This window comes from Anas acuta, chromosome 18 (genome assembly GCF_963932015.1).
Source record: "Anas acuta chromosome 18, bAnaAcu1.1, whole genome shotgun sequence".
Lineage (NCBI taxonomy): Eukaryota > Metazoa > Chordata > Aves > Anseriformes > Anatidae > Anas > Anas acuta.
Window position 1 is genome coordinate 10,648,911 of NC_088996.1, and position 25,641 is coordinate 10,674,551.

The 25,641-nt window shown below is 50.8% G+C and overlaps 2 protein-coding genes and 1 long non-coding RNA gene across 4 annotated transcripts in view; 2 read left to right on the forward strand and 1 right to left on the reverse strand.

Annotated features, from left to right (window-relative positions):
- Nucleotides 1-417: 417 nt before the first annotated feature.
- On the forward strand, nucleotides 418-5,324 carry LOC137841871 (uncharacterized). Its single transcript, XR_011088813.1, has 3 exons — nucleotides 418-2,330; nucleotides 2,463-3,246; nucleotides 4,618-5,324. It is a non-coding gene; the product is annotated as an uncharacterized lncRNA (long non-coding RNA).
- A 732-nt stretch (nucleotides 5,325-6,056) lies between these two features.
- ARSG (arylsulfatase G) overlaps nucleotides 6,057-25,641 on the forward strand; it is a 44,390-nt gene continuing 24,805 nt past the window's right edge. The window contains exons 1-3 of one of the 2 annotated variants that reach the window (XM_068655436.1): nucleotides 6,057-6,524; nucleotides 6,824-6,998; nucleotides 7,908-8,033. The gene's annotated coding sequence lies outside the window, so the exon portion shown is untranslated. The remainder of the gene's footprint in view (nucleotides 6,525-6,823; nucleotides 6,999-7,907; nucleotides 8,034-25,641) is intronic. The other variant, XM_068655434.1, reaches the window with a different exon arrangement.
- On the reverse strand, nucleotides 16,493-24,877 carry SLC16A6 (solute carrier family 16 member 6). The gene is made up of 6 exons (XM_068655433.1): nucleotides 24,742-24,877; nucleotides 22,851-23,092; nucleotides 22,119-22,262; nucleotides 21,408-21,536; nucleotides 19,420-20,247; nucleotides 16,493-18,826 (listed from the first exon to the last, which is right to left on the reverse strand). The coding sequence occupies exons 2-6, from the start codon at nucleotides 23,083-23,085 to the stop codon at nucleotides 18,573-18,575; spliced, it is 1,590 nt and encodes a 529-aa protein (XP_068511534.1). The 5' UTR covers nucleotides 23,086-23,092; nucleotides 24,742-24,877; the 3' UTR covers nucleotides 16,493-18,572.

Below are 25,641 nucleotides of genomic sequence, written 5' to 3' on the forward strand. Positions count from 1 at the left end.
GAATTTGCTGAAGTTGCGTTTGGCAACCAGTTTGGTACTCAATATTTAAAATATTGATGACGCTTGTGTGTGTCGGTGTGGGTGGCATGCTTCTGTATAAATCATGTATCTCGGTATTGCAGAGTTAGGCTCTTCTTTAATTATTTTTAGCTGTTTTCTGAATAAGCCAGCCTCAGCCTCCTCCAGAAACGGATTGCTGGCTGTTCTGCAGCAAAACAGTGATTTCTCCTTGTCAGCCTTCATAGGCCTGAGATTTGCCTGGTGCTGTGAACACGAAATCTCTGAAAATGCTCAGAGCAAGTCATGCTGATGTATATGGGTAGTTCTTCTTACGAATATTTGTCTCGATAATAATATAACATATTATTATAACATATAACATAGAACAAGAACTTTTACAGCTTATATAACAATATATAAGCTGTAAAAGTTCTTGGGTCTACGTAGATCTTCTGTGGATTAACAGGAACCTGCGTTCTCCTCCCTCCCTTCTGCACTGTAAAGAGCAGAATTCATGTATGGCAAGGACACACCTCAGCTCTCTGAAACTGTGAGCGAGAAAACCCTGAAATATGACCGGAAACTTTACCCTGCTTTGCAGTGCAGTTTTGATTCTGGGTCTCTCTGGTTCCTAGAGCAGTTGTTTCTGAAGAACTCCAGCCCTATCACTCGATCACTTTCCTGCACCAAAATCATTTTAGCAAATGAACGACATCAGTGGGGGTGCTCTGGCTTTGAAAATCAATTCAGGTTTGCTTGAAAGCTTGTTTTCTTACCGTGTTTCATGAGATGCAGTCAGCTACCTGAGAAATAAAACATCCAGAACTTACCAGATATTTAGAAAATAAATCCAGTGTTACAAGAGTAATTGTTCAAGGTTCATGTAGGCTTCTGGTTAAGGACTGGGTGAATAAAGCTGTCATTAGGAATGCCTTTTCCTTATTGCCTGGGAGGGCCTTCTGAGGATTCATTGAGTGCTGGTCATGTAAAATGACTTTTCTGAAATATGCATGCTCTCAGTGATTGAAAATAAGCTCCTTTAGTGAACCTGGTTAGTAATGTTGTTCTTTTCAGGAGGAACTTGTGAATTCTGGTAACCTCACAGCACTGAGGGACCTGCAGCTGACAGTGCAAGGAGAGCCAGAGGAGGGGCAGGGAAAGACTTACTGTGGATTTCTGAGCAAGTGGAAATTTCTTCACTTTCATCAAGCTCTTGATTTAACAAAACACCTAATTGCACACGCTAGTGAAAGTAGGTTGGGTTTTTGAGCCTCTTCCTTCCTGTTAAAGTAACTCGGTGATTACACAATAACTGCCATAAGGGAACAAAAATCAAGAGAAGTTCTGCTGCGAAAGCTCCCTGCTGCCTGGGCTGGGCATGGCCACGGTTCAGAGCTGACCTTGGGTCCTGCTCCTGGAGGGGACCTGGTGGGTTGTGCTCAGCTCTGGGGTAGCTGAAGGGCTGAGTGCTGGAGGAGCAGCTGCCAGGGGACAGCTTTTCAGGGGGTAGGGATGGAAATTAGACATGTCTTTGGTGCAGGATTTTTTCCTTGAAAAAAAAAAATGTAATTGCATCAAGTTATTTCTGGATGTCCTACCTAAGGCACTGCTCAGGTGTTTTCCACACAAGATGTTTGCACCATATATAAAATGTGAATTACTAGGTGAAACTAGTAAGAGTCCAGATAGCCAAAGTCCCACAAGGTCCTGCAGGAGTGTGGGGTTCTTTTGTGTCTAACTTTAGATAGTATTGGATTCTTTTGTTCTTTCTTCCCTTTTGCTTTTATGCACACTGAAAAATGAGGGGCAAAACATTTGTTCTTTCTGGAGTTCAACTCCTGTGACTAGCAGCTGCCTGGGCTCTCTGATTCCTGCTTGCTAAAGCCAAAAGAAAAGCTCTTGCAAGACCGCAGAGCGAGCCTCGTGCTCCAGCCTGTGAAAACTGCTGCGGCGGAGCCCGAATCCTTACACTTGAGTTCAGTAAACAAGTTGCGATGACTCGGAGATAAGGAATCAAAACATCCAGCAGAAACAAGCTGCGCGCTCGGCCGGGAGGAGCAGTCGCCGCCCATGCATGGAGCCGGAGGCGCTCGGGGCCAAGCAACCGCGCGGCGGAGGAAGTGGAGCGGTTTGATCAACAGCTGAGCCCTCGGCCTAGGAACGGGAGCTTGCTGTCAGCCGTTCCAAGCTCTGCTTCAGCACAACCTCCAGTTTGGCACTTGGAAGATTAAAATTCAGAGGGTACCACCTCTAAGCCCCAGGCTGTCCCCAGCAAGTTGTGTGTTTGCTGCCCTGCAGGCAGCGAGGGCTGCAGGGCACAAGAGGGTAAGGTAGGAATGTGTTTGTCAGCAGGCACAGGACGTGCATAAACCTAATTTCTCTGGCTGGAGGGTTTAAAATGTGATGCAACAGGGCCCAGTAATATGATGCTGATCAGCACAAACTGATTTTGTTTCATTTAGGACTTAGGAGGAAGCCTAAGAGTCTGTGGACCCATCAGAAGTGAATCCCTCTTTGGATTCCAGCAGTGAGCAGAGTGGATCTTGTGTCTGGCCAGCACAGAAGATGCTCACTGTCTTTGTGGGCCCCTTCCTGTTGAAGTTTTGCTTACAGCCAAACTCCTGCTTGATTCCCATTTCTCCAATCCAGCACTGGACTAAACCTCTGATGTCTCTGAGCCATGTTATAGGCTCTGCCCTGTGTTCACTGTCTTAGGCTGCCTGCAGCGTGGAAGACAGTTAACTGTATGTAAAAGAAAGCCACCTCTTTATCAGGGGTGTGTTTTACCTTGAAAAGTCCCCCCCCAGACTCGTGTGCTGTGTTCCATACATGACGTATACCACACCAGTGATGTTTGTGGCATGACACCAGCCCCAAACAATTTATCTCTAGCAACTCACCACATCAGGCTGTGAAGTCAGTGAGCACTTCCACAATTAGTATGTGTGATCAGCGCCCCTGACGGGAGGTTCAACTCTGTACCCGCAGCCTTTGCTTGGGAGTTGTTGTTTTAAGCTTTTATAGAAAGAAAAGGCAGTATCTGTAAACGATACAGATCTTTGTGTGGTTGCCTAGGCATAATGTTTTGCACTGTTTCTGTACGATCTTGAGTCTCTTACATTAATCCAAACCTAATCACGGAAGCAGCTACGAATTGATGGCCGTTCTGGTGAAACCTCTCTTTCTCCCCGAAGAAAAAGAAAACAAGCAAACAGAACCTTCAAAGAAACCAGCATTTTCAAAGAGGTAAGATCAGGATTTGCATGGGAGCAAGTTGAGCGAGCCTTCAGCGGCGACAGCTTTCTTAGCTCATGTCTGGCATTTGCTAAAAATTGTCTAGAATTAAGGGGAAAACTTCCTCTTATTCATGCAGCAGACCCAAGCAGACTGTTCTTCCCTCACCTCTGCAATACTAAGGGAGAAACATTTTCTCCAGAATTTAGCAAATCCTAAATCCTCTTTTTGTTCCAAGCGAAATGTTGCCGTTCGTTGTGCTTGTAATAAATCAGTGCATAATCATCTCCACTATCTTTTATTTGTGGATGCCTTTGAGGCAAGGGAACATTTTTTCTCTGTACGAACGTCAGCAGTAAGTCACCCTGAATGTTTCTTTGTCACGTCAGAGCCCTGATTGACACTGATTTCTTCCTTCAGAAAGGAAACTCCGTTTGCCTGCAACAGTAGGATAAATACGGGGAGAGTATTTATACATTTGATATGCAAATTAATCGCCAAAAGTAGCTCCTCTCTGAGGCTAGCAAGGTAAAATGTTTTATATTTCCCTCTTAACAGAAGCAGGGATCAAATATGAAAGCATCTGGATGACAGCCAACCCTTTAGCTGGAGCCAGGCTGTATTTTCATTGTCTCCATACCCTGTCTTACTTGCTTTCAGCAAGACAAATGCCTGCGATTATGCCAAAGTCAGGAGAGCACAGGAGGAAAATGCAGCCTCGCACCTCTGCTTATGCCTTTGGTGGTGGAAATCACCGCTTTGCTGCCCAGAGCTACTGCCCCAATTTAGGCAGTTTGGAGGACCAGCCTGTCCGAGGGCCAGCTTCCATCATTAGAGGAAGAGAAGCAGCTCCAGAGAGCAGTTCTCAGCCTGAAGCCGTGTCCCAGGTAGCTCTCCAGTCACTCCTTGGCAGGGCCGCTTTCTCCCCATGGCAGCGACCAGCTCAGGCTTCGTCACTGCACTTTCAGACACCTCAGGTGAAATGAAATCACCTCCTGGGTGCTGTGCTTCCCCAACAAATGTAGGCAGTGTGATGTTAGCATGTAAATTTTGGCAGAGCACTCCGCATCCTTGGAGGAAAGGATCTATTCTATTCTGTGTCTGTCTTCTCGCTAAGAATTATTTTCCGTACAGGATCCTCCAGTAGCTTCATGGCAGCATTTCACTGCTTCCATCTCCATGTTCACTTTTCAACAGTCACAAGCCACTGCAAATAAATGGCTCCAGACCTTGGCAGTTGTGTAGGAAATAAGCCTGCGTTTTACAGATCCTTAAAAGCAAGGAAAAAAAAAACACCATAATTCCTCATTTCCTTAGCTGGAGCTCTTTGGATCACATATTTTTGTCTCATGGGCTAATTTTTTTTCTCCATCTTCCTCTCAGACAGGACTTCTGTTTGTGCAGGCGTCAATGTTGCTCCACCGTCTTGCTCAGCACGGGTAAACCCAGACAGCCTGAGAAGAGCTCTTAAGGCAATACTTAGGAAAAATAGGCCAGAGCTGAAAATGTTAGGATGAGAACCAGCAGATGAGTAATACACAGCTAGGTTATTTGACATAACCAGTGAGATTATTTACTGCTCTCAGTTCTGCCCAGAGCACTGGTGATGTTTGGAAGCAATTCGCTATCAGCTGCAGGGAAGCAGCAGCTCATGCCTCGCTGGGCCTGAAAGCAACGAGGACGATGGAGGTTGAGATGGCGGCGGCGTCTGAACCGCCGCTGTTTACTGCAGACAAAATCGTCTCGGAGAAGCACCATGATCCGAGCATGGAACCGGATTCCAGGACCGTCTGAGCACTAAATATAGCGGCCGTGCTAACTCAGCGGCTCTGGGCGCAGCAGATAACATCCTGCTTCGGGACGGCTCGCAGGAGTCAGGCGAGGGGAGGTGTGAAATTCAATCCCTGTCAGGGCACTGGCAAGCAGTTCTTGGGCATCCTGGGATCTCTCTCTTTTCACTGTCTTGGTTTATATCTTTCTGAAATGTTTGAGAGAACAATAAAAAGATTAGGAAAAATTAAAGGACGTATTTTGGTATCGTGGGCTAAACTCTTCCTTCATCTGCACATAGTATCTTCCAGCAGGCCTCCGTCATGTTTGCTAAAGCTTCTGAACACGGAAAACATCACAAGTGTTAAATATCAGACCTTTGTTTGTTTGTTGTTTTAATAAAAACACCCAAGGACTATTAGGTGTGTTGGGGAAGAGCTGCTTCTGGCAGGGGAATAGAGAGGGTGCGCCTACAAACCCAGTAAGCCCTGGGTAGCTCACACCACAACGTTCCCGTGCAAAGCTTCTCCTGGCTGTTGTAGCCAGGCCCCTGTAGGGTCCAATTCCCTCGGGACACCCTGTGGGGTGCCTCTTTGGCCATGGCATTTAATTTCCCCATTGCTCCGAGTCCTACACGAGTCCTACACCCGTGCCAGGGCGATGCTCTGAAGGTCCCCATGAAGCTCCCCTTTGCTCGCTGCTGTTTCCACACAGCTTTGGTGTAAAAAGTTGCAAAGTGCTTAGTGTGGCCCTCTTTGTTGTACCCTCCTTGCCACCATTTGCTCTGTTTGTGCCACCAAATTTATCAATTTTATCCGCCCCACTCAGGGGTGACCATGCCCCGTGTGGTGCTGCGCTGTGTGAACGGGCTGCTCGGGGGGGGGATTTGGGGGCCGCCAGCCCGGCTCAGGGGGCACCCCCAGTCCTGGGGACATCGACTTGAGGAACCAAAGCGACCCTAGGCTGGCTGGGGACCGAGACCAGGGGCTTCTCTGAGGCACGGGGGGCCCGGCTCCAGCCCCGGCCCCGCTCCGGCCGCGGCTCCGCCCGCCGCGGGCCCGGCGCCCCCGTGAGGAGAAAGGGGCGGAGGGCGGCCGGGGGAAGGCTCCGGGCCTCAGCCCTCGATCTTCGGCCTGCCCCGAGCCCCGAGGCCTCGCTGCGAGGAGCCGGGACCCGGCCGAGGCGGGGGCCCCGACCCACCGGGGCTCAGCGGCAACCGAGGGCCCGGGGGCAGCTCCGGCAGCACCGCGGCCTGCCGGGTTGACCTGGCCGCCCTGCTGCCGGCCCCGGAATCGCGGCGCATTCATGTTTCCTGTCTCGTTTTCACCGCTTTTTAATTAACCGTGTTGAGAAAGTACGCTCCTCCTCTCAAACGCCTTCCTGTTGTAAATAGAGGCTGAAAATATCCAAAATCAGCCAAGGCCTGGCACGCCTGTTTGCCTCTTCCTTCAGCCGGGGCTTCAATAAGCAAAGCCCTGCTGTGTCACAACAGGAGATACCCTGCATTGCAGGAACTATTGGTAAATATCGTTAGTTTGGACCACTGCACGTAGTTATTTTATCCTTTAGCTACGGGTTAAGGTGGCAACAAGGTCCTGGGATTATCAGGAGTTGTAAAAGATCGCATGTGTAGTCGAGGCACGTTACAAATGCTACGCAACAGCTCTGTGTGTGTTTTTCTGCCACAAAATGGATCGAAATTCATTAAAAATTGAAATAAGTATTACAGCTCTGGGAAAAAGCTGTTAAGCAAGTTGGTTGGCTTATCCTGCAGCAAGAAAATTAATAACCTTCTGTCTTTTTTGGATCCCTCCTACAGGTTTGTTCGAGGAGTCAGAAGTTAGCACAGAAGATGATGTGACGTGGTTGAAGGAGTGCTGTGAAGCCGTCTCCAGAGATCTGACTGAAAATCCTCGAACCCGTTCCAGTTTCACGTACAGCGTGTGCTTTTGGAGTAGATGAACACGCTACAAGTAGCCTACAGACTCCTGCAGGTACATAATGCTGACAAACTGATGAACAGAGGGAACTCTTTGTTAGTCACTAATCAGAGGGGAGATGTCTGATAAAAGGCTGTTCTTAGGGCCTTGTACTGAAGAGAATAGGTGTGAACACGGTTTAGAGGCTGGTGTCTTGCAAGCCCAAATCCCAGCTCCTGCAGTTATTTGATTCTGTAACTTTTATTCATTTAAGTAGTCCCATTGCAGACAGCAGGATGATCTAAGAGCAGCAGGCTCATGCTTCGTGAGCTGGTTGAATTACTCCTTTACATCTGTGAAGTCCATGCTCTGTCAGCCACTGAGTATGAGAAATAAACCCCCTAAATTAATGCTGTGGACAGATGGATGTTTTGCCTGTTGTTGAGCATAATAATGTAGGATTTGTGTTCTTGTCAAACTTGGTTAGGTTAAGAAAAAATCTGTGGGACCACAGTAATAAAATTTGCTGTTTGATCATTCATAAGGGTGATTTTTTTGTGATGTGGTCTATTAGGAATTTTGCTGAGTCCACTTAGCATCTGTAGGATTAGGAAGACTTTTTTCCTCTAGCAATCAGCAATTGATTCAAATATCTAAATTTCTTACTGTCCTTTCTTTCTGCTTTTATAAAATAATATTTCAACAATCTGTGAACCAAATAAAATAAAAAATAATTTTTTAAAGGGGTAATTTTTTGTGAAGGCCCAAATCTGCAAAGAGGACTTGCACTTAAAAAGTCTCTCTTTGGAATATTATTGTATCTGAATACTCAGACTTTCCTGCTCAACAGCATGTATTTACATACGTAAAAATAATCCTGCACGTTCACAGCTTTTCTGTATATTTCTGCTTCTATCCTGAAAAAAGTTATTTATTTTTTTCCTGACAAAAGCCTTTTCATTGATTTTTTTCTTTTTCCCCCAGGGGATCTGTTGAAATACCCGAAGGAGAAAAGACAGCTGCTTTGTGTGTTGCGGGAATAGCAATGACAGAGCTTTATCCAGATTGAGTCTTGGAATTCCATCTTTGGACAAGCTTCCTTGACAAAAGGTATCGTGTCTTACAGCATAACTTTGTGTGTTTGAATACTCGAATGGCTTTCAAAATGTGAACAAACAGCTTAAGCTGGATGTGGTGATCCTTGTAGGGCCCTTCCAGCTGAACCATTTTATTCTGTTCTATTCTAATAGAAAAAATGCCAACTCATGCTTGCTGTGTATGTGTAGTAGAAGGTGAGCAGCGATACTCAGTGCCTCGCAGTTTGTTTTATGGCTCTGTGATTTTTAGAAGATGGATATATTTCCAACTCATTAAGTTCTAATCATTGGAAAAAGCAATCCCACAAGTGGTATCGATTCACTGTGCTGCTCAGGCACCCTTTCTTTTGCCATATTTTCCATGCAAATAAAATCTAGGAAGGGAATTCCTAACAAATGCAGGCAGCCTGCAACTGAAATTTTGGTTGCAAGGGAAAAAAAAAAGTGCATGTTTTTATATACTAAAAATGTTCATTACATGTGACCGACTGGATTTAAGTCTAATGTAACTTTGCTGTAAACTTAAAGGCACAGAGTATGAAAGGGCAGTAGGGGAAAGAGCCAGGCCCTCCGAGATCTCAAGCCATGTTCAGAGCATGAGTTTGCCTCCCGGTCACAGCAGGATTCTCTGATACCTAAACTATGTCAGTCATAAATACGCTCTTTGGCCCTTCCCTCATAAAACAAAGGCTGTGTTCATTAAAGCTATCGAGGGATTGACAAAGCTCAACTTTGCTAAGGACATTGTGCTTAAAAAGTCAGATTCATACAGTGACAGGGTACGTGGCTGTGCGGGTATGGGCAGTAGCAATCCTATAGTGACTTCAGTGAGAAATGCAGCTTTAAAAACAGTATGGAAAGCTGAAAAGCAATGATGACAGCAAGGTTAGAGTTCAGCATGCCAACTGCAGCCAGGCTCCAGGCTCACCTTTCCCGTTTGGTAGCAGCCAAGCCCAGCAGTGCCCCCTCTCCCACGCTTTAGCAGGACCAAGCTCCCCAGCGCATCTCACCTGCAGCCCACGCTGGCTTTTTAGGCTGCTGGAGGTGGCTGCAGCCTCCTTTATCCGAACCCCTGGGGCTGCTCCGAGCTTCTCCATCCAGCGGGGGCGGCAGCAGGGGGCGCCCACGGCCCGTGCAGCCCGGTCCCAGCCCTGATCCCATCCCTGCTCCCATCCCTGCTCCCCCCGAAGCCAGCAGCAGGTACCAGGAGGAGCGGGGGGCTTCGCCTTTGCCAGCTTCTCAGGGGATTCTGACTTTGGGAGCAGCAGGGGCCTGCTGGAGGGAAGCAGGGGGCTTTTCCGCTGCTGCTGTGCTTTTCTTTTCACGTCTCCTTTACTCCTGGGCTCAGCTTTGCTGCTGCTGAGGTCCCACAAGGTGAGCTGGAGCCCGTTTCGTGGTAGGTGCTGTTGGTGGAAAGGAGTGGAGGAAGGTGAGGAGGTGGAGGTAGGAACAGTTTACCTAACACGGTCAGTTTTTCAGACCTGACGAGGGAAATTTGGTGTATTTGGGGGTTCTGTGGCTGCAGTGTGTGGTGCAGGGCTCCAGGCAGGCACCCTCTGCCCACCTCATTTCCACAAGCAGCCATCAGCCTTGTCACTACAACAAGCTGTCACATCTGGGGATGGGGCAGGCACAGAAACCAGCACCCAAACTTTCCTTCCCCTCCAGCAGCACTGGGGCTGTGCTGCTGGCAGCCCGTGCTGCAGAGCTCCCGCTGCTCATCCACCTGCACAGCGTTGCTGCCTCTACCTCCTAGCAGGGCAAACCACGGAGCTCTGGGGGCAGGGAGAGCTGCGAGCTGGTGCCTGGAGCTGCTGCACGTGCACAGCCTCAGCTGCTTCCCGTCGCTGTCACCGCAGGTCTGCTGTGCTGGGGCAGGAGCAGTGCTTCCTGCCTGCCTGCAGCGTGTCTTCAAAGCTAAACAGCCCTTCCCAAGGCCTCCTGGGGATAAAGGTGTCAAGGAGCAGACTGGTATTACCCAAACAGCCCAGGAAGATTGGTGACTTGCCTTTTTTTCTTAGAGCTGTGTGGCAGCTCCTCTCTCTCTCTCTCTGCACAGGGTGATGGGAGCAGGAGCCCTGCCTGGGAGCTGCCACCTAGCCCTTGAGATTTGGTTACAACACCCATGGCGTGTGCCGGTCAGCCTCGTTTTTAACTTCCTGGCGGGGTGAATTTCACAAGCCCTCCCTCAGTTTGTGTTTCAGCTGTTGCTGTAGATACTGTAGCTTCTGCCTGTGCGTGTTTTCTTGTTTTTCTCATCGTTCTGCAGCCTTGCAAACGTAAGAACTAAGGGAGCACGTAAGTTCAGGGTTTCCAAAGGAAACTGTGGTCTGAGACATGCAAAGAAATGTCAGTGGCAGAGAGTTATACATGTGGTTAGTAACAAACTGTTTATTTGTTTTGCTAACAAGAAGCAGGTGTTACAGAAGAGTCAGGGTGTTTGGGAGCAAAGCAGGAGGGTTCTGCTGGGGGGGGCTGACAACCTTCTAGCTAGCATTAACCCCTGCTGGTTTTACACACGAGAAGTGGAATGTGGTGATAAGAAAGAATGAGTTTGAAAGTAGCTTTAATCTTGTTATGAGAAAAATCTTTCAACTTTCTTATTCCTTGTTGCCCATGTAATGTGTTATGTCAGCACTGTCAGGGCTGAAGGCAATAGCAAAACAGTGACAGGACCCAGTACGGGATTCAAGACACTCACCAAAGCCTCTCAAAGTGTTTGAGGAGAGCTGCAGGTGGTTATTAGCAGGACTAAAGCACACGGGAAGAGTGTCCAGCACATACGGAAAAGCTCCTGTATTTAAAGGGTTATTTTCCATCATTTACTATGAACTATTTTAAAATGCGCCGTGTGACAAGAATCTACCAGTGCCTTAAAAATTCTTCACTGAAAAGCTAATGCTTGTATCATCCCTTGGCTGCCGCTGGTTGCTAACACGATGCTGCAGTGTTTGGTCTCTGCTGATGCCGCGTGTATCCAGGAACGTTTGTCTGCAGCTTCTTTCACAAACGGGGCCCGGGGTGTGCTGTACGGCACGCAGCTGCAGCAGATTGTTGGGCTGTTTAATTCTTCCTTTATTGCCAGACCAGTAACAAAATTGCCGGAGTGAGAGTCCCCGTGCGGAAGTAGAGGAGTGTTTGCAGGTGAAAGGAGCGGCTGTGAATGAGCAGCTAAATTTAGGGCACTGTAGGTGGGGAGAAATGGTCTCTGAGCATGACACGTGCTGGCCTGAAAGAGCCTCTGTGGGTACCAGGATGTGTCTGTAGAGAGAGGGTAACAAGGAGAGGATCAAAAGTTGCACCCAGGAGTTTGCAGGAAGGTTGAGCGAAGGCGCCTTGAGCTTTAATCCAGGTTGTTTACATAGCTTCTATTTTTTTCTGAATCCGGTTCGCGGATTTAATTGGCACTTCATGTGAAAGGTTTAATTTCCTGGGCCGGGGTGTTATTTGTAATTACTGTTATCAGGATTTGGTTAGGCTTTCATTTGCTTCACGTCACCCAGGTAGGATATTTCCTTTGCTGGAAAATTGACTCGCTGTGCCCAGGGCCCCAAATGAAGCTGACAGGTGAGAGTTCCCACTGCGCCCAATTTTCAGGATTAATTTTTGCTCCCTGGTGCACAAATCTCCCTTTGCTCTCCCTTCCTGGTCTCACACACTGTGAGCAATTAATGTTTCTGAAGCGTGTGAATTATCTGCTGTTCTGACAACGAGGAAGTACACACCAAGTGCATCTATGTATGTAAATGCTGTGTTGAAATAGAATGCTTGCACATTCTGATGTTTGTTACTGGCATTTCCTTGCATATAAACAAGTGAATTTGGTAGAAATACAGTTTCTGCTCAGTTCTCCCTTTACACACTGTTAGCTGACCACTTTGGCCCCTTCTTTTGCACCAAGAAATCCCACGTGTAGGTTGGGCTGCAAGATCAGTGTTCTTCCTGGAAGAATATTGTCCAGAAAAGACTTCCAAGTGCTGCTACTGATCAGATTGCACCAACTCAGCGGCCTGCAGAGGTGGGACGTGCCCTCTACAAGCACGTACATTGGTAAAATAAAGAAACAAGTCTATTATTGATAGATTTTAGGAGCCTGTAACCTTTTGAAGAGCACTGTTGGCAGTGCTCTGCTCAGCCTTGCTTTCTTCCAGCATTTAAAGTGAGGTGTGTATTTGAAGAAATTCGTGAAAATGCTTGTTTGGTTCCGAGCTGCCCAAAACAGACGGAAAAAGGATCTTAGAGGTGTGAGGATACCACAGGAGAGGATAGGGGCAGTCTCAGTGAAAACGTTCCATGAACGATTGAATGTGGTGTAGTATTTAAATATCGAGGGGATCTGTTCACCCCAGGATTTCTCCTGGTGGTTATTGAGGGAGCGCGCTTCCAGGTTCACTCCTGAGAGACCTTGGTCGTGATATTGAGAGGAGCTCTGGAGGGCTCTGACTCTCCACCAGCCGAGGGGGCACAAAAACAGCCAGAAAAAGGGATAGGAAACATAAAGCCTGCAGACTCTGCCTTTCCAGGTATGGTTTATTTAATGTATTTTATTACTAGCAGCACGTGGGGAATGGCGTGAGTCACGAAGGGAGGGAGGAAACGCCTTGTGGGGACAGAGCTTTCCCTGCAGGTATGTGTGGATGGGAGCCTGGCTGCTGTCAGAGCTGCTGTTGTGCAAGGGCAGGGGCTGAACATCTCATGGGGTTATGTGCAGGGGGTGTTGGGGCAGAACGGGGCTGTGTGTTAAGGATTGGCTGTGCTCCTCGCTGCAGGGGCTCGGTGCAAGCTGGGGAACAGGCACCCAGTGGGACCCAGCGGGTGCTGGGCTGGCTTTTGGGCAGCGAGTGCGTCAGCTTTGGGGGCTTTCTTGGCAATGTCCGGGAGGGAATCTGGCTTTTCTTGGAGGTGCTGAGCCAGCCTGAGCCCTGCGGCTGTGGGACCGGCTGCCAGCAGCGCTCCCAGCCCTGCGGCACCCGATAATGCCGTGGGGCTGTTCCTCCCGAGTGGCTGCCGCTGATAAGTTCTTGCTGATAACACCGGGGGTGCGTAAGGAAGGGAGATACAAGCACAGGCAGGGTTTGCTGATTTACTTGGTGTGATCAGGGCAAGCTCAGAGCTCGTGCTGGAGGCCTGGGCTGTTGCAGGAGGAGGGGAAGGGACATTTCCCAGCGGGCAGGGAGCCCCTCTGCTGTGCACATGAGAGCAGCCTCTTCCCCTCACTCTGCTGCAGGTTTTCTGGGGGAATGCAGGGTGTGAGTGCCAGAGCGTAGTGGTTACTGTGCTCGCTCCCTCCTGCACGTGCTGAATTGTGAGCATAAGTGGCTGGGGGAGCCCAGTTGTCCTCAAAGCTCTGCTCCCACCGGTTGGGGCTGTGGTGGGACACCTACCTGGTATGGAGCTGGTGCCTGCCGCCCACGTGTCCATCTCCTGCAGGCCCTCAACCCCAGCTGCAATTTCTCGGGTTATTTCATATCTTTGACACATTTTGCAGCAGGTTAAAAAAAAAACCAACACAACACAAAACAACAAAAAAACAGCCACATCAATGGCAAAATGCAAAAGCCTCGATGTGCTTGAAATGCCTCCCTGCGATCACTTCCCGTGGTGTTGGTGCAACCTCGCGGAGCCCAAAAGGAAATCGCCAGAGTGCCCGGGGAGGGCAGGATCTGACCCAGCACGAGGAGATGCTGGGCACGAGGAGATGCTGAGCAGGAGGTGATGCTCGGTCTCGCTGCTGCTGGGGCTCCCTGGGGCCGGTTTGTGCCGTGCTGCTGCCAGCCGGGCTGTGGCAGGCAGCCGGCAGCGGCCGCAGCAGAAAAACCCGTTCACAACATTAATGAAAGCTTTGACAAAAAGGAAGCCGGGGAAGCTATTGTCTCGTTGGCCTTATTCTCATAATGTCTGCGTGTAATAAGTCTTTTGGTTATGCTTGTGGCTTCTGTGACAAAGCAGTGATTTAGGGGGCTGTCTTTACAGAGGCAGAGCTGCTCGCACGGGCCAAAGTGTTGGTGAGTAATATTTTACCGCAAATTGTCGTAACTGGAGCTTGACAACTGTTGTAGGAAAGAGGGTGGGGGGTTGTGTTTGATTTATTAGGTGGCTTGCTGCAATTTGCAAGAAGGAAAATTAAAAAAAAAAAGAAAAAAAGAAAAAAAAAAAAGAAAAGCATTATGCTAACACAGCCCCGAGTTTGCATATCCTGCAAGTAAAAGTCTGGGTGAGCAAAACTGCGGGGGGAGGATCTCAAAATCTCGGCGTGTTCCTGCCAGGAGCCCCAGAGGTGGCTTGCATCTGTGGGAGGCACACACGTTGCAGCTGCAGATGAGGTTCTGTAACTGAGGGCAGCTTCGGATGCTCGAGAGCCTTTCCCAGGCCTCGTGCAGCAGCGCTACACTAGAGGGAACTGTTCCCTCTCCAGCCCCAGCCGGTATTCCCCATCCTTCTGCATCCATGCTGGTGGTGCAGAACCTCACTGACCGGAGGGGAAAGCGAGTCCTCGGCGTGGCACTGCAGGACCGAGGAGGGATTTGGCCTTCCGATGTCACCAAGTGGTCAAGTGCAGGGTCCTACCTCTGGAAAATGGTGCCTTGTCGTTGTCTTTCAGCAAAGCCAGCGGTTCAGCGAGCGTCCTGCTACAACTGAGCTCTGAACATCCTAAGGATGAGCCTTAAAGAGGGAGAGGGATTGCTGTCAGTGCTTGCATCACCAAAAAATTCAGGTCATGTTTACTACGGGCAGCTGGAAAACAATGATCTCAGATGCTAACAAGTAACATCTGAGGGGAATCATTAAAACACTTGTGTTGTTTTGTAAGCACCTACTTCATTTTTTTTTCCGGTCTCTCCCAAACCAGTTTAGCTATTTTTAAAGACTTGTTTGTCCCTTTAAGAGCCTGACGTTGGCTTATCTAAAAGAAGTGAAAAAAACCTAAGAGGTTGCCGTTCCCTTTAGTTTTAAATGGAAAAAATGACAAAAAAACAGCATTGTACAGCTTCCTTTCTGCTATAGAATGGACAGACACCTAGGGGCTGAGGGCTGCTCGTCCTGCTGCAAGCTGCCCTTGTGCAATTTCCTTTATTTACATCTGCCTGGCAGTGGCCTCGTTGGCTAGATGGCTACAGGAGCATAAAATCTTGTACAAGTCCTTTGGAAAGGGATACCAAGGCTCGCAGAAGTGACTTCTGTCGCTCGTTGCCCTCTGATTTACTGGCATGAAGTAGCTATACACGGTTACTGAATAAAAGCATTTTCACCCTATTTTGTTCTGGCATTAATGCCTTCATACCAGGATGAGCAGGGAGGTCATGGGCCATTAATTTAAACCAGGTGGGAAGAATTACTCCAAATTGTGTGCTGGGAAACATCTGACAGTGTTACAGTTTTATGTGCTCATCTTTATAAGGATGTGAACAGTGTGCGGCCTTTGTAGTACTTTTTTGTTGTTGTTTTGGGGAAGTTGTTGCAAATCGTGTTTGTTCACTGCTGCAATGGAGCCAGAGTCAGATTGGGAGACAGATTGGCTTCCTGGGAGCTTGGTATTTATGTCGTCTGCTCTGCTTGCACGTGTGATCACCTACCTCTGTTCTGGGACTTTTGCAATTAGAATGAAAATAAATTGCAATTAATGCCTGTCGGTGATGCGATGAGTCCTTCAACGAGTCATTTGCAGATCTAACACATTTGTATTTGGAATTTAGCAGCGTGGCCATATTACTCCTGGTAGGGCTTGGTGAGTCTAGGAGTTACAGGTTAAACAAGGAAGGGCGTAACGTCGCGTGGTGGAGGGAGAAATAAGGTTTGGGGAAGGGAAAAGTGCCCCTTAGTGCGACTGGCCTGGTATTTATTAGTTTGATTTTTGATATGGGAGCCGCCTAGCCTGGCATGTAGAAAGTATTCTGCAATTCAGCGAGATGATAAAATAATTACATGATTGCCTGCTTCTTGAAGCCGCGAGGATAATGTCCCTAAGCACCGCCAATTCAGCCACCGCTCAGAAGGAGAAAAGGCTGCCCAGAACCAGGCCTGCGCTGCTGAGGGTTTGCAGGAGTCCCCTCGAGGTCAGCACCAAGCAGATGGCTTCCAAACAGCTCATTTAAAGGAAGGTATGATTGTAGGATTGCCCAATTTGCAGGGTAACCACACCACTTCAGCCCGGGGAAGTGCAACACCACAGCCCCGGGAGGGGAAGCAGCAGCGGGACCCCAAAGCACCACGAGGCCAGCAGAGACCTAACCCTGCTCCTAGGGTTAGGCAGGAGGGAGGCACAGAAAGGAGCTCCTTCGTTTTCTTAATCATTCAAAAAAAAAAAGGGAAAAAAAAGGAAAAGTTTATTGCAAAGTCAGTGTTTTAGGTTTTTTTTCCAGAGCCCACTAGGTGCGTTACAAATGGGTAGATCCTGCTCTGGGCGCACTGAAGCCCGCATCTGGGTCTGCCGAGCCCGCGCACACACAGACAGGACAGAAACGTACGGCGAGGTCAGTGACAAACGTATTATTTGATCTGTATTGGAAATTGTTGTAAAAAAAGTTACAGTAGAACCTCGTAAATCTGCAGAACAGGGAGCTTTCACACACACGCAAAACCTGGAGGCCTTATTCCACTTCCAAGCAGAGTTGTAATAGCAAAGTGCTGTAGTGAGGTCTCATATTACAAAGACTTCAATAATCTTACAATTATAGGCTACAGAACATTTACCCAAATGCTTGAAGTATCATAAATTAACAATAAATAAAGTACATCTGAATGCAACGCGGGATTTGTTCAGTTACTCACTGACTCGCAACACTCGAGTTCTCGGTAAGGGGTCTTCCAGTCCTTGGCGCGACGCAGCGAGGTTCTGCTGTGGGTGATAAAGTGCTGAGGCATAGAAAGGACACGAGACTGCAGCATGGTCACAACAGTTTTCAGGCAGTGACGATGGATTGCTCTAGCCACTTCGTTGCATGAGTGCCTGTTTCTGGTTTTTTTTTTGGACATCTAAGACAAAAACAAATCAAGCACCTTCCCAAAGAGGAGTTCTACAGATTGTCCCACGTTTCTATGGCTGGTAAAAGACACGGACATGTCAGTGTAGCAGTTAATGCATGATGCCACTTCCACTTAAATACACAGAAATGCTTTTTTTTTTTCCAAAGCACGTGTACTCAAACTGAAACAGACTCATTTTATTTGTTCCCCCTGAGTTGCCTAGAGGCGGTAAGATGCACATAGGTGGGGTAAGCAAGCTTGTGTCACTGGGAGTAGGAATCGCTCCTGTTAAGACTAAATGAACAGCTAGTACGTGGTCTTTTATACTTCCTTTTACACATTAAATACACACGGGCTCCAGTTCTTTGTCTCACTGAAGTCAGCAGCAAAAGGCCTCTCACTGAGGTTGGGGAGGAAGGGCACTGCTGGGACCAGCCCCCGGCCAGGACAGCATCGAGGGACTCCACATTTGTTCAGAGATGTGGCAGAGCTGTCCCCGTGCACCCCTAGGTGAGACGTTTGGGTACATTCAGATGTTAAGACACGCTGGGCCAAATCCTCACTGCGTGGCGGTCTGCCTACGGCAGTAGAGCCAGGTCCACTGACAGCAGCTGAGGCCTTATGGAAGGAGATAGTGAATCTGTAGGGTTTTATTATTATCATTTTAAATAACAAGGGGGTTACCTAGGGCCTACCTATTAAAAACAGCTATAGTCTATGCTGTGAGTTTCCCCAACAATTTCACAAGCTAGCAATACAAGATAGGTATTGAAAGGTTTGATGTAAAGACAGTTTTCCATTATGCAAAAGATTATTTTTCCTCTCCAGTTACGATAATGTCCTTTAACTATCTTAGAATAAATTAATAAATACTAGTTAAATTAGAAACAGTACATCTGGGCAGACTAGTGATACAAGGCGGTTCGAAGGAAACCAATCAGGAGAAGAAAAATGATCTTATCATGAAATATGTGCAGTAACAACTGGCCACAAAGACATATGGAACCTCTGATTTCCCAGCATTTGTGACATTCAAGTTAATTAGAAGAACAATAGCAATGGTTTAAGTCAGCTATCTAGCCTAGCCTCCTCCTCAAGTCTAAAATATAAGTCCGTATTCTTCCGAAAGAAAATGCAGTTGGCTACTAGTGTTGCACAAATACTCATCTCTAGTTGGTGCAATTGGTTTGTGACTGTGCAGGATCTGCAGTACGGGATGAACGGAGCCAGTCAGAGACTGCACTGCCAGGTTGCCTTGCACGGGCTGCTTCTGCTGTTCTGTTTTCCACGTGGGATCAGTCGAGCCTTTACCTATGCGTGTTATCGGGAAAGCAGGAGTGTGCATCACAGCTTCATGCTAGACACGAATTATTCTTATGTGGCTATCTGTATTTTCTATGGAGCTTTCCATTGTTGGTTAAAAAAGTTCTTTCTAACAATAAAAAAAAAAGTTGTTTGTTAATAGCAACTGTTCTGTTCACATTTAAAATTTCACATTCCCTTTAGAATGTAGTTTTAAAATGTGGAGCAGAGCTGACACGTTCCCCAGGCTTACACCAAGTACGTTAGATGGAGAAGGGACAGTTTTTTACGCCGCGCTGTCACAGCCTTTTCCTGAATGATCTGCTTTTCCGATATCCATTTCGATGAAGTCCTCTGGCAAGTCTTGCGTGCCTTCCACCGTGCCTTCTGCTGCACCTTCCTCTGTGCCCGGCTGCTGCCGGTGGCACAGCCCAGCCTTGCACGGCCTCACCAAGGACAGAAACACAGCACCCAGGACCATGCCAGCAGCACAGGAGTAGAAGGCTGAGCTGTAGTTCTGTGTTTTATCCACTAAGACACCTATGGAAGACACATTTACACCAGTTAGCCGCAACCTTCCCCCACGCTCTTGCCCACCCCACTTAGAAGAGGATTCCTACAGGGCCCACTGCATCAATATTTGCAAGGAGAAGATAACTGATGACAACCAGATGCTACCTTAAAGGAAAGGTGGGAAAACATTTCGTTTAGTCATCTTTCTGCAAGTCAGAAGACCTGAGTCACTGCAGGGACACTGGGACTGAAATACTTCTCTGATAGACGTCACTTTTTTTTTTTTTTTTTTGCAGTGTGTGGTAAGACCACCTGCACAGGGAAAGCAGTCTGCTTCTGCCGCTCACTACAGCCTGAACTGATGCCAGCGTTGGGTTTCTAACAGGATCAGGGCAGCACTGCAGCATTTTTCTCTGCCCTGAGGTTCCTCCGTGGAGCCTGCCTCGTCTTTGGGACTCTGCAGAGCTGCATTGCAGCAGTCTTCTGGCTCCGAGAGCCTCCTCGCGCTAGCTGCAGGTCTTTAGGGTAGCACTACGACTAGGGCCATCACAACACCTTCTAGACAGGTCAGCACCAGCATTTATCAGGCACACAAAAAGCACGAGGGAAGTTTTAGTTACCTGCAAGGGGTGGGCCAGCCAACCCAGCTAAGCTCTGAATGAAGACGTAGACTCCAGCTGCAGAAGACATTTTTGCAATGCCAACCACGTCGTCTTCTGCCAGCAGAGGAATGTGTGTGCCCGCTACTGTTCCCAGCATGAACCCGAAAAATATGCTACATGTCATCAGCCCCCAGAACTCGGAGGCGAAAGGGAAGGCAAACAGTGCTACAGACAGCAGAACGACACAGATGAGCTCGATGTAGATCTTGCGGATGGGCTTTTTGTTGAGAACCCAGCCAGCTGAAATTCGTCCAAAGACCTCTGCGATCGCCATGGCAGACAGTATGTATGCAGAGTGGTCTTTGCTGATGCCAAGGCTGCGACTCAGGGGAATGATGTACAGGGAGGGAGCGAAGAACCCCAGGGTAGCAAATAGGCCAAAGAATGCATAACAGATAAAGCTAGAGTCTCTCATCACAGAAAAGTCCAGTAGTTTGGTTTTTGGTTCTGTAGGGGGGCTGTTGTTTCCAACGAGGGTCTGTGCATGTTCCTTTGGTTCTTCACTTTTCGGCTCTGCTTTGGTGTTTCCAGGCACATTTCTGGGTGAGGTAGTTATTTCGACTCCTGAGTCAATGGACTCTATTGAGGTGCGTGTTTGCTCGTTTTCAAGCATGTACTTTGTCTCCGTGGGCTCCTCCGGAGGCTGCGCTTTCACTTCTTCTTCTGCTTGCTCTTTGATGACAATGGGGCGCAGCAGCGACCCGCAGACGACGATGCTCAGCTGCAGCACCCCAACAGACAGCAGGCTGTATCTCCAGCCGATCTGCTCCTTCAGAGCAGTAATTGCTGAGGAAAGAGAGCACAGGAACAGAGCGTAACTAAAAAACCCCTGCGGCCACACCAAGAAGCTGTCTGAATTTCAGGTTAGCGGAGCAACCAAAGCCATGGCACTTCAGGCACCAGTCAAAGGGTCCTGAGCACCTCAGCTTGGTCCTGAGCACCTCAAAGGGTCCTGAGCACCCTTGTGGGCCCCTCCTGCCCTGCCCAGGGCCACCCAGGGGTGGGCACCCAGATCTCAGCAGGGAGCCCAGGCACCACATCTCACATCTGGCTAGCAGAAGCGCTCTCGCTGCTTGTCACTTCGGAGGTCCCAGGGGGTTTGGGATGTGCAGGGATGGAGGTGGGGTTATTTTTAGTGAATGAGAGCGAACGCAACGCTTGAGTTTCCTCTTTCAGCTGACCCCACCCTGCAACCAGCTACCAGAGGAAGTCTCTCGGCCTCGCTCAAAGGTGCGTGCGGCTGCTTCACTACAAGCCCTCAGCTGCAACCAGATGAGCTCTGGGATGGGCATTAGCCAGGCAGAAGGGTGCACACGAGGCTGCCATCTGAAGGAAAGGCCCGAGACACGCTGCTGGGGACAGGGCAGGATGGGGCCATGTGGGATGCGCTCCTCTCCTGGGCTGGGGGCAGGTCCCCAGCAGGCTGGGGCCATCCTTCTGCCTGTGCTCAGCATGAGCCCACTAACCTTTAGGAGCAATTATTTGTGCTGCCTGTGTTTTAAATAGCTGGAGTTTCTCAAGTCTTATTTTTAGCCTGCCAGCTCTATATAGGGAGCCAGCGGGTCGGGCAGCAGCGTGGCAGGGCCCGGTGTGCCAGGCAGCGCTGGGGGGAGCGCAGCCCTTTCCCCAGCTCCTGCCTGTGCCCCTTTCCCTCTCCCTGCTGCAGCTCGGGGTGGCTGCAGGCACCCCAGCACCATCCCTCGTGCTGGGGGACTCGGGATCCCTCCCTGATGCACAGCACCTCGGCTGCTGGGGGCAGGGGAGGGTGTTTGCCATGGTCAGACAACTCTTTAGGATCACAAAGAAGAGCCACAGGCACATCAGCTACAACCTGGGGGCTGCAGCAGCTCATGGCAAGGCCAACGAGCACCTCTTGGTTGGGAAGAGGATCAGGGCAGGATTGGGGTTTTAGGCATGCAGGAATTCATGGAGTTCAGGCACTGTACCTGGTGCGAAGGAGAAGACAGCAAAACATTCCCCTGTCGATGCCACTGCTGTGACCAGCGAGCGCCTTTTGTCAAAATACTGTGATAAAATGGTGACAGTCGGGAGGAAAGAGAGGCAGTATCCGAGGCCTGTGAATAAATGCCAAAAATTGCCATAACAACAAGAAAGGGAGGGGGAAACACTGATGCGAGAACACGTTAAGTCAGCTTTCCTGGTGGTGAGATTACAGTATCATTTCGGCCAACTCAGCAAGTCACCCTGGAAGAAAACCATTGGGGAAACCAAAATGTTATTTTTTTAAATTGGACGAGAGAAAAAAAACAAAAGCAAAACCCAAGAAGAAAACAAAACACAAGGCCCAAAACCCCAAACCTGCTAGGCAGTGCCTCCTGTTCCCAAACAGAGCAGTGTTTGCTTTCAGGACCTCATCTGCTTTAAGGCTCTGAGCCCGCAGCAGTTGTCCCCGTATGCGAGGCAAAGCTCCCTGGCAGCAGATGTGAGCGGGGCACCCAGGCCAGATTGGAAAAAGGGCGAGATAACAGGGACAAGAAGCGAGGGAAAAGGAGGAGGATTTGACCTGCGAAGGGCTCTCTCCTCCCCAGCAATCCCAGTTAAACCAGCAGCGAGCGGGGCTCCTGCCCAGCGCCCAGGCAGAGCTGGCTGGAAGCCACGTGAAGGTGCACGGAGGGACTGGGACGGGGACAACTCACCAGAAACGAGGCCGATGGTGACGTACATGTCCGCGACGGTGCGGGCGAAGGAGGCAGTGACCATGCCCGTGCTGACCAGCACCCCGCCGGCCATCACCACGAAGCGGTGACCGAAGCGATTGCTTAGGACGGTTGACAGAGGAGCTGTGGGCAGCACAGGTCAGTGGTTAACACACAGGTCAGCAGCTTCCCCTGCTGCCAACCCCTTCGGAGCTTCTCCTCGCAGCTCTGCCCTCTCCCTGTCCCCACCACGTTATCACCTTCCCCGTTCAACCTCGCAGAGCATCGCCCCTGCAGCCACCCCCAGGTAAAAAGCATCCAGAAGAAACCCAGGCACGGCAGCCCGGGACAAACCTGCGGCAAAACCCATTGAAACAAGCGGGTTTCGGTGAAGCTCAGGTTACGTTTGAGGCTTTTCACTGAGGAATTAGGTTGTGAAATTCTCTTTTCATCAGTTTCCTTGCTGATGAGAGCCGAGCAGCCGGGCTGGGCTCAGCCCCTGGAGCCAGGGACGCGGGCTCTGCCCTCATGCAGTGCAGGACAAGGGGCTCAGAGGGACTGGCGGGTCCAGACAGCCGATCTGTGGTGTTCCAGGAACACAGCCTCCAGGCTTTACGGGGTTACGTGGTGTGGAGCCATTAGAGACAAGTCCCAGATATCCCAGATACCAGGCCCTCGGGTGCTGAGTCAGCAGCACGGCTGCACCTTCCGACCGGTGCCCTTTACTCTTACCTGTGAAGGTCTGCACAAACACACAGATGGATATGATCCAGGATATCCTGCTGTTGGTTTCGTCAAAGCTGTCCATCAGGTCGTTGAAGAAGACGCCGAAGGATTTGATGATGCCGTACGTCAGAGCTTCCACGAAGAAGAAAGCAAAAGCAACCGTCCAACCCCATCCTCCGTCAGGCACTTTAGTATAAACATTTGGAGTGGTGCACGGCATTTTTACAGCTTTGACCGTCATTTTTGATCTGGGAGAGAGGAGAGAACAAGCCAGGCATCAGCCTCAGAAGAATTCTGCTTATGGAGGCATGGCCTAGCAGCCAAACCATCAGTAAGGTGCCCTCAGCCAGTCCCTGGGCTGCTGAGGAATTAAATGCAGGCGCTGGGCTCAAGTTCCTCCCTCGATGGTCCCGCAGGGACCATTTCTGCTCCTGCCCTTTGAACCGAGGGCTAGAAACTCCCCGCTCAGCACCAGGGTGAGCTGTTCCCAGCAGCAAAACCCAGCGAGCGGCTGCGGTTCAGCGCAGGGGGCTGGATGCAGTTCGTGAAAGATCCACCGCGGCACCCGGAGAGGGCTCGGATCACCCGGGCTTCCCACGGCGCTCCCTGTCCCCGATCTTCCTGCCTCCCTGACATCCAGGGGGACACCCACCAGCACCTTTGGGTGCTGCCTACTTTCCTGCGGGGCTGCTCAGTGCCACAACCTGGCACGCTGCTGCGAGCCGTAGCCACCGTGCGTTGCCTTGAGCGGCTGCCGGTGCTCGGGGCAGCCGGCAGCTCCCCGGGTGCGTGCTCCTTCCCCAAAAAATCACCGCTCCGGGGCTGCGAGCCCTGCCTGCCCTCACCTTCCCGGGGGTCTGCGTGGCCACAGCGGGGACACCCCCGCTGCCAGCAGCTCCCCACGCAGCCCTCGGGCTCAGCCGCGCCGCGACACCTGCGGTGACGGCGATGGGGACATCCCGATGATGGGGCACAGCACCCAGCCGGGTTGGGGAATGGCAGGGGGCTGCACCCCAAAAGCTGCCACCCCCCTTCCCTGCTCTGCCAGGCGTTTCCCTCCTCCATTTTCCACCCCGAACGGCTCCGGCAGCGCTTCCCCATCCCACGGGGGAACTTCTCGCCCATCGCCCGCCCGGCTGCGGCACCCACGGGTGACAGCGAGCGGCCTCGGGGGGACCTGGCGAGGGCTTTGCGCCCCCCCCAGGGGGGTGTAGGGGGCACCCAGCACCCCGCTGCCCCCCCTGTGGGGTGCCCCAAGGTGGGTCGGGGCTGGTGCACGGCTCTCCAAGGGGGTTCTGCCAAGGGATGGAGCCGGGTGTGGGCTCCAGCATCCTTCCCGTGGCTTGGGAAAGGGGGCCACGACCACCGGTGGGGCTCGAAGTTTGTCCGTGCCCCCCCCCTCCAAAAAAGGGTGCGGGGTCGGGGCTGAGCTCCCGGTGTCACAGCACCGGGGGTGGGGGCGAGGTGAGGAGGAACCCCGCTATTTAGGGAAAAAAAAAAACGAAATAATCCCAGGTCTCGGCGTGCATAATGGGCATTTCGGAATCGGGGGGGATTAAAGTGAGCCGTGGGAGGGGGACAGGGATAAAGGGGGGGTGAGGATAAAGCCCCCCCGCATCACATGGGGCATATTTCAGCCCTGATTTCTGCATCGCCACCGCCGCACCGGCTCCTCGGCGGGCGCCGGGGCCGCCGGCTAAAAATAAAGGGATGCGGAAAAGGGGAGGGGAGGCAAAGTGGAGAGGGGAAGGGGGGGGGGGGGGGCACAAAATACCCCCCAAAAAATGCAAAAATAGAAAAGAATCGCAAAAAAAAAATAACAAACCGACCCTGTAACCCAGCCCTCCCCCACCCCAAATAGCAAAAAAAAAAAATAATAAAAAAAAAACAAACTCACCGGGGTGCAGGGGGGCTAGGGGCGGCCCATGGTCGGCAGCCCACCCCCCACCTTGGGCGAGGAGGCGGCCCCGCTGCCCGCCGGCTGCTCCCGGGGCCCCCGCGGCTGCTGCCGGTGCCCGCGGCCGCTCGGGGCCGGCCCTTTATAGACCGGCTGCAGCCGGTCCCCGCCGGCGGCTCCGCAGCGCCATGTGCGCGCCCGGCGCGGCTGCGGCGCGGCTCGGAACGGAACGGAACGGGGAGGGGTTAGGGGGGAGGTGATGGGGGGGTGGGGTGGGGGGGGGTTAATGGGGGTTGGGGGGGGATAAGGGGGGGTTAATGGGGGATTTGGGGGGGATAAGGGGGAGGTTGGGGGGGATAAGGGGGGTTATGGGGGGTGTAGGGGGGTTAATGGGGGGTTTTAGGGGGGTTGGGGGGAATAAGGGGGGGTTACAGGGGGTTAGGAGGGTTTGGAGGGGGTTAATGGGGAGGTATGGGGGGATATGGGGGGTTTGGAGGGGGTTAATGGGGGTTTTGGGGGATAAGGGGGGTTATGGGGGGTGTAGGAGGGTTAATGGGGGGGTTTAGGGGGGTTGGGGGAGATAAGGGGGGGTTAATGGGGAAGTTGGGGGGGTTGGAGGGGGTTAATGGGGTTTTGGAGGGGTTAATGGGGGGTTTATGGGGGGATATGGGGGGTTTGGAGGGGGTTAATGGGGGTTTGGGGGGGGTTAATGAGGGGGTCATAGGGGGGTTTGGAGGGGGTTAATGGGGTTTGGGGGGGTTAATGGGGGGTTAGAGGGGGTTAATGGAGGGGCTAGGGGGGTTTGGAGGGGGTATGGGGGAGATATGGGAGATTTGGGGGGTTTGGGGGGATAAGGGGGGTTTGGGGGGATATGGGGGGTTTGGAGGGGGTTAATGGGGG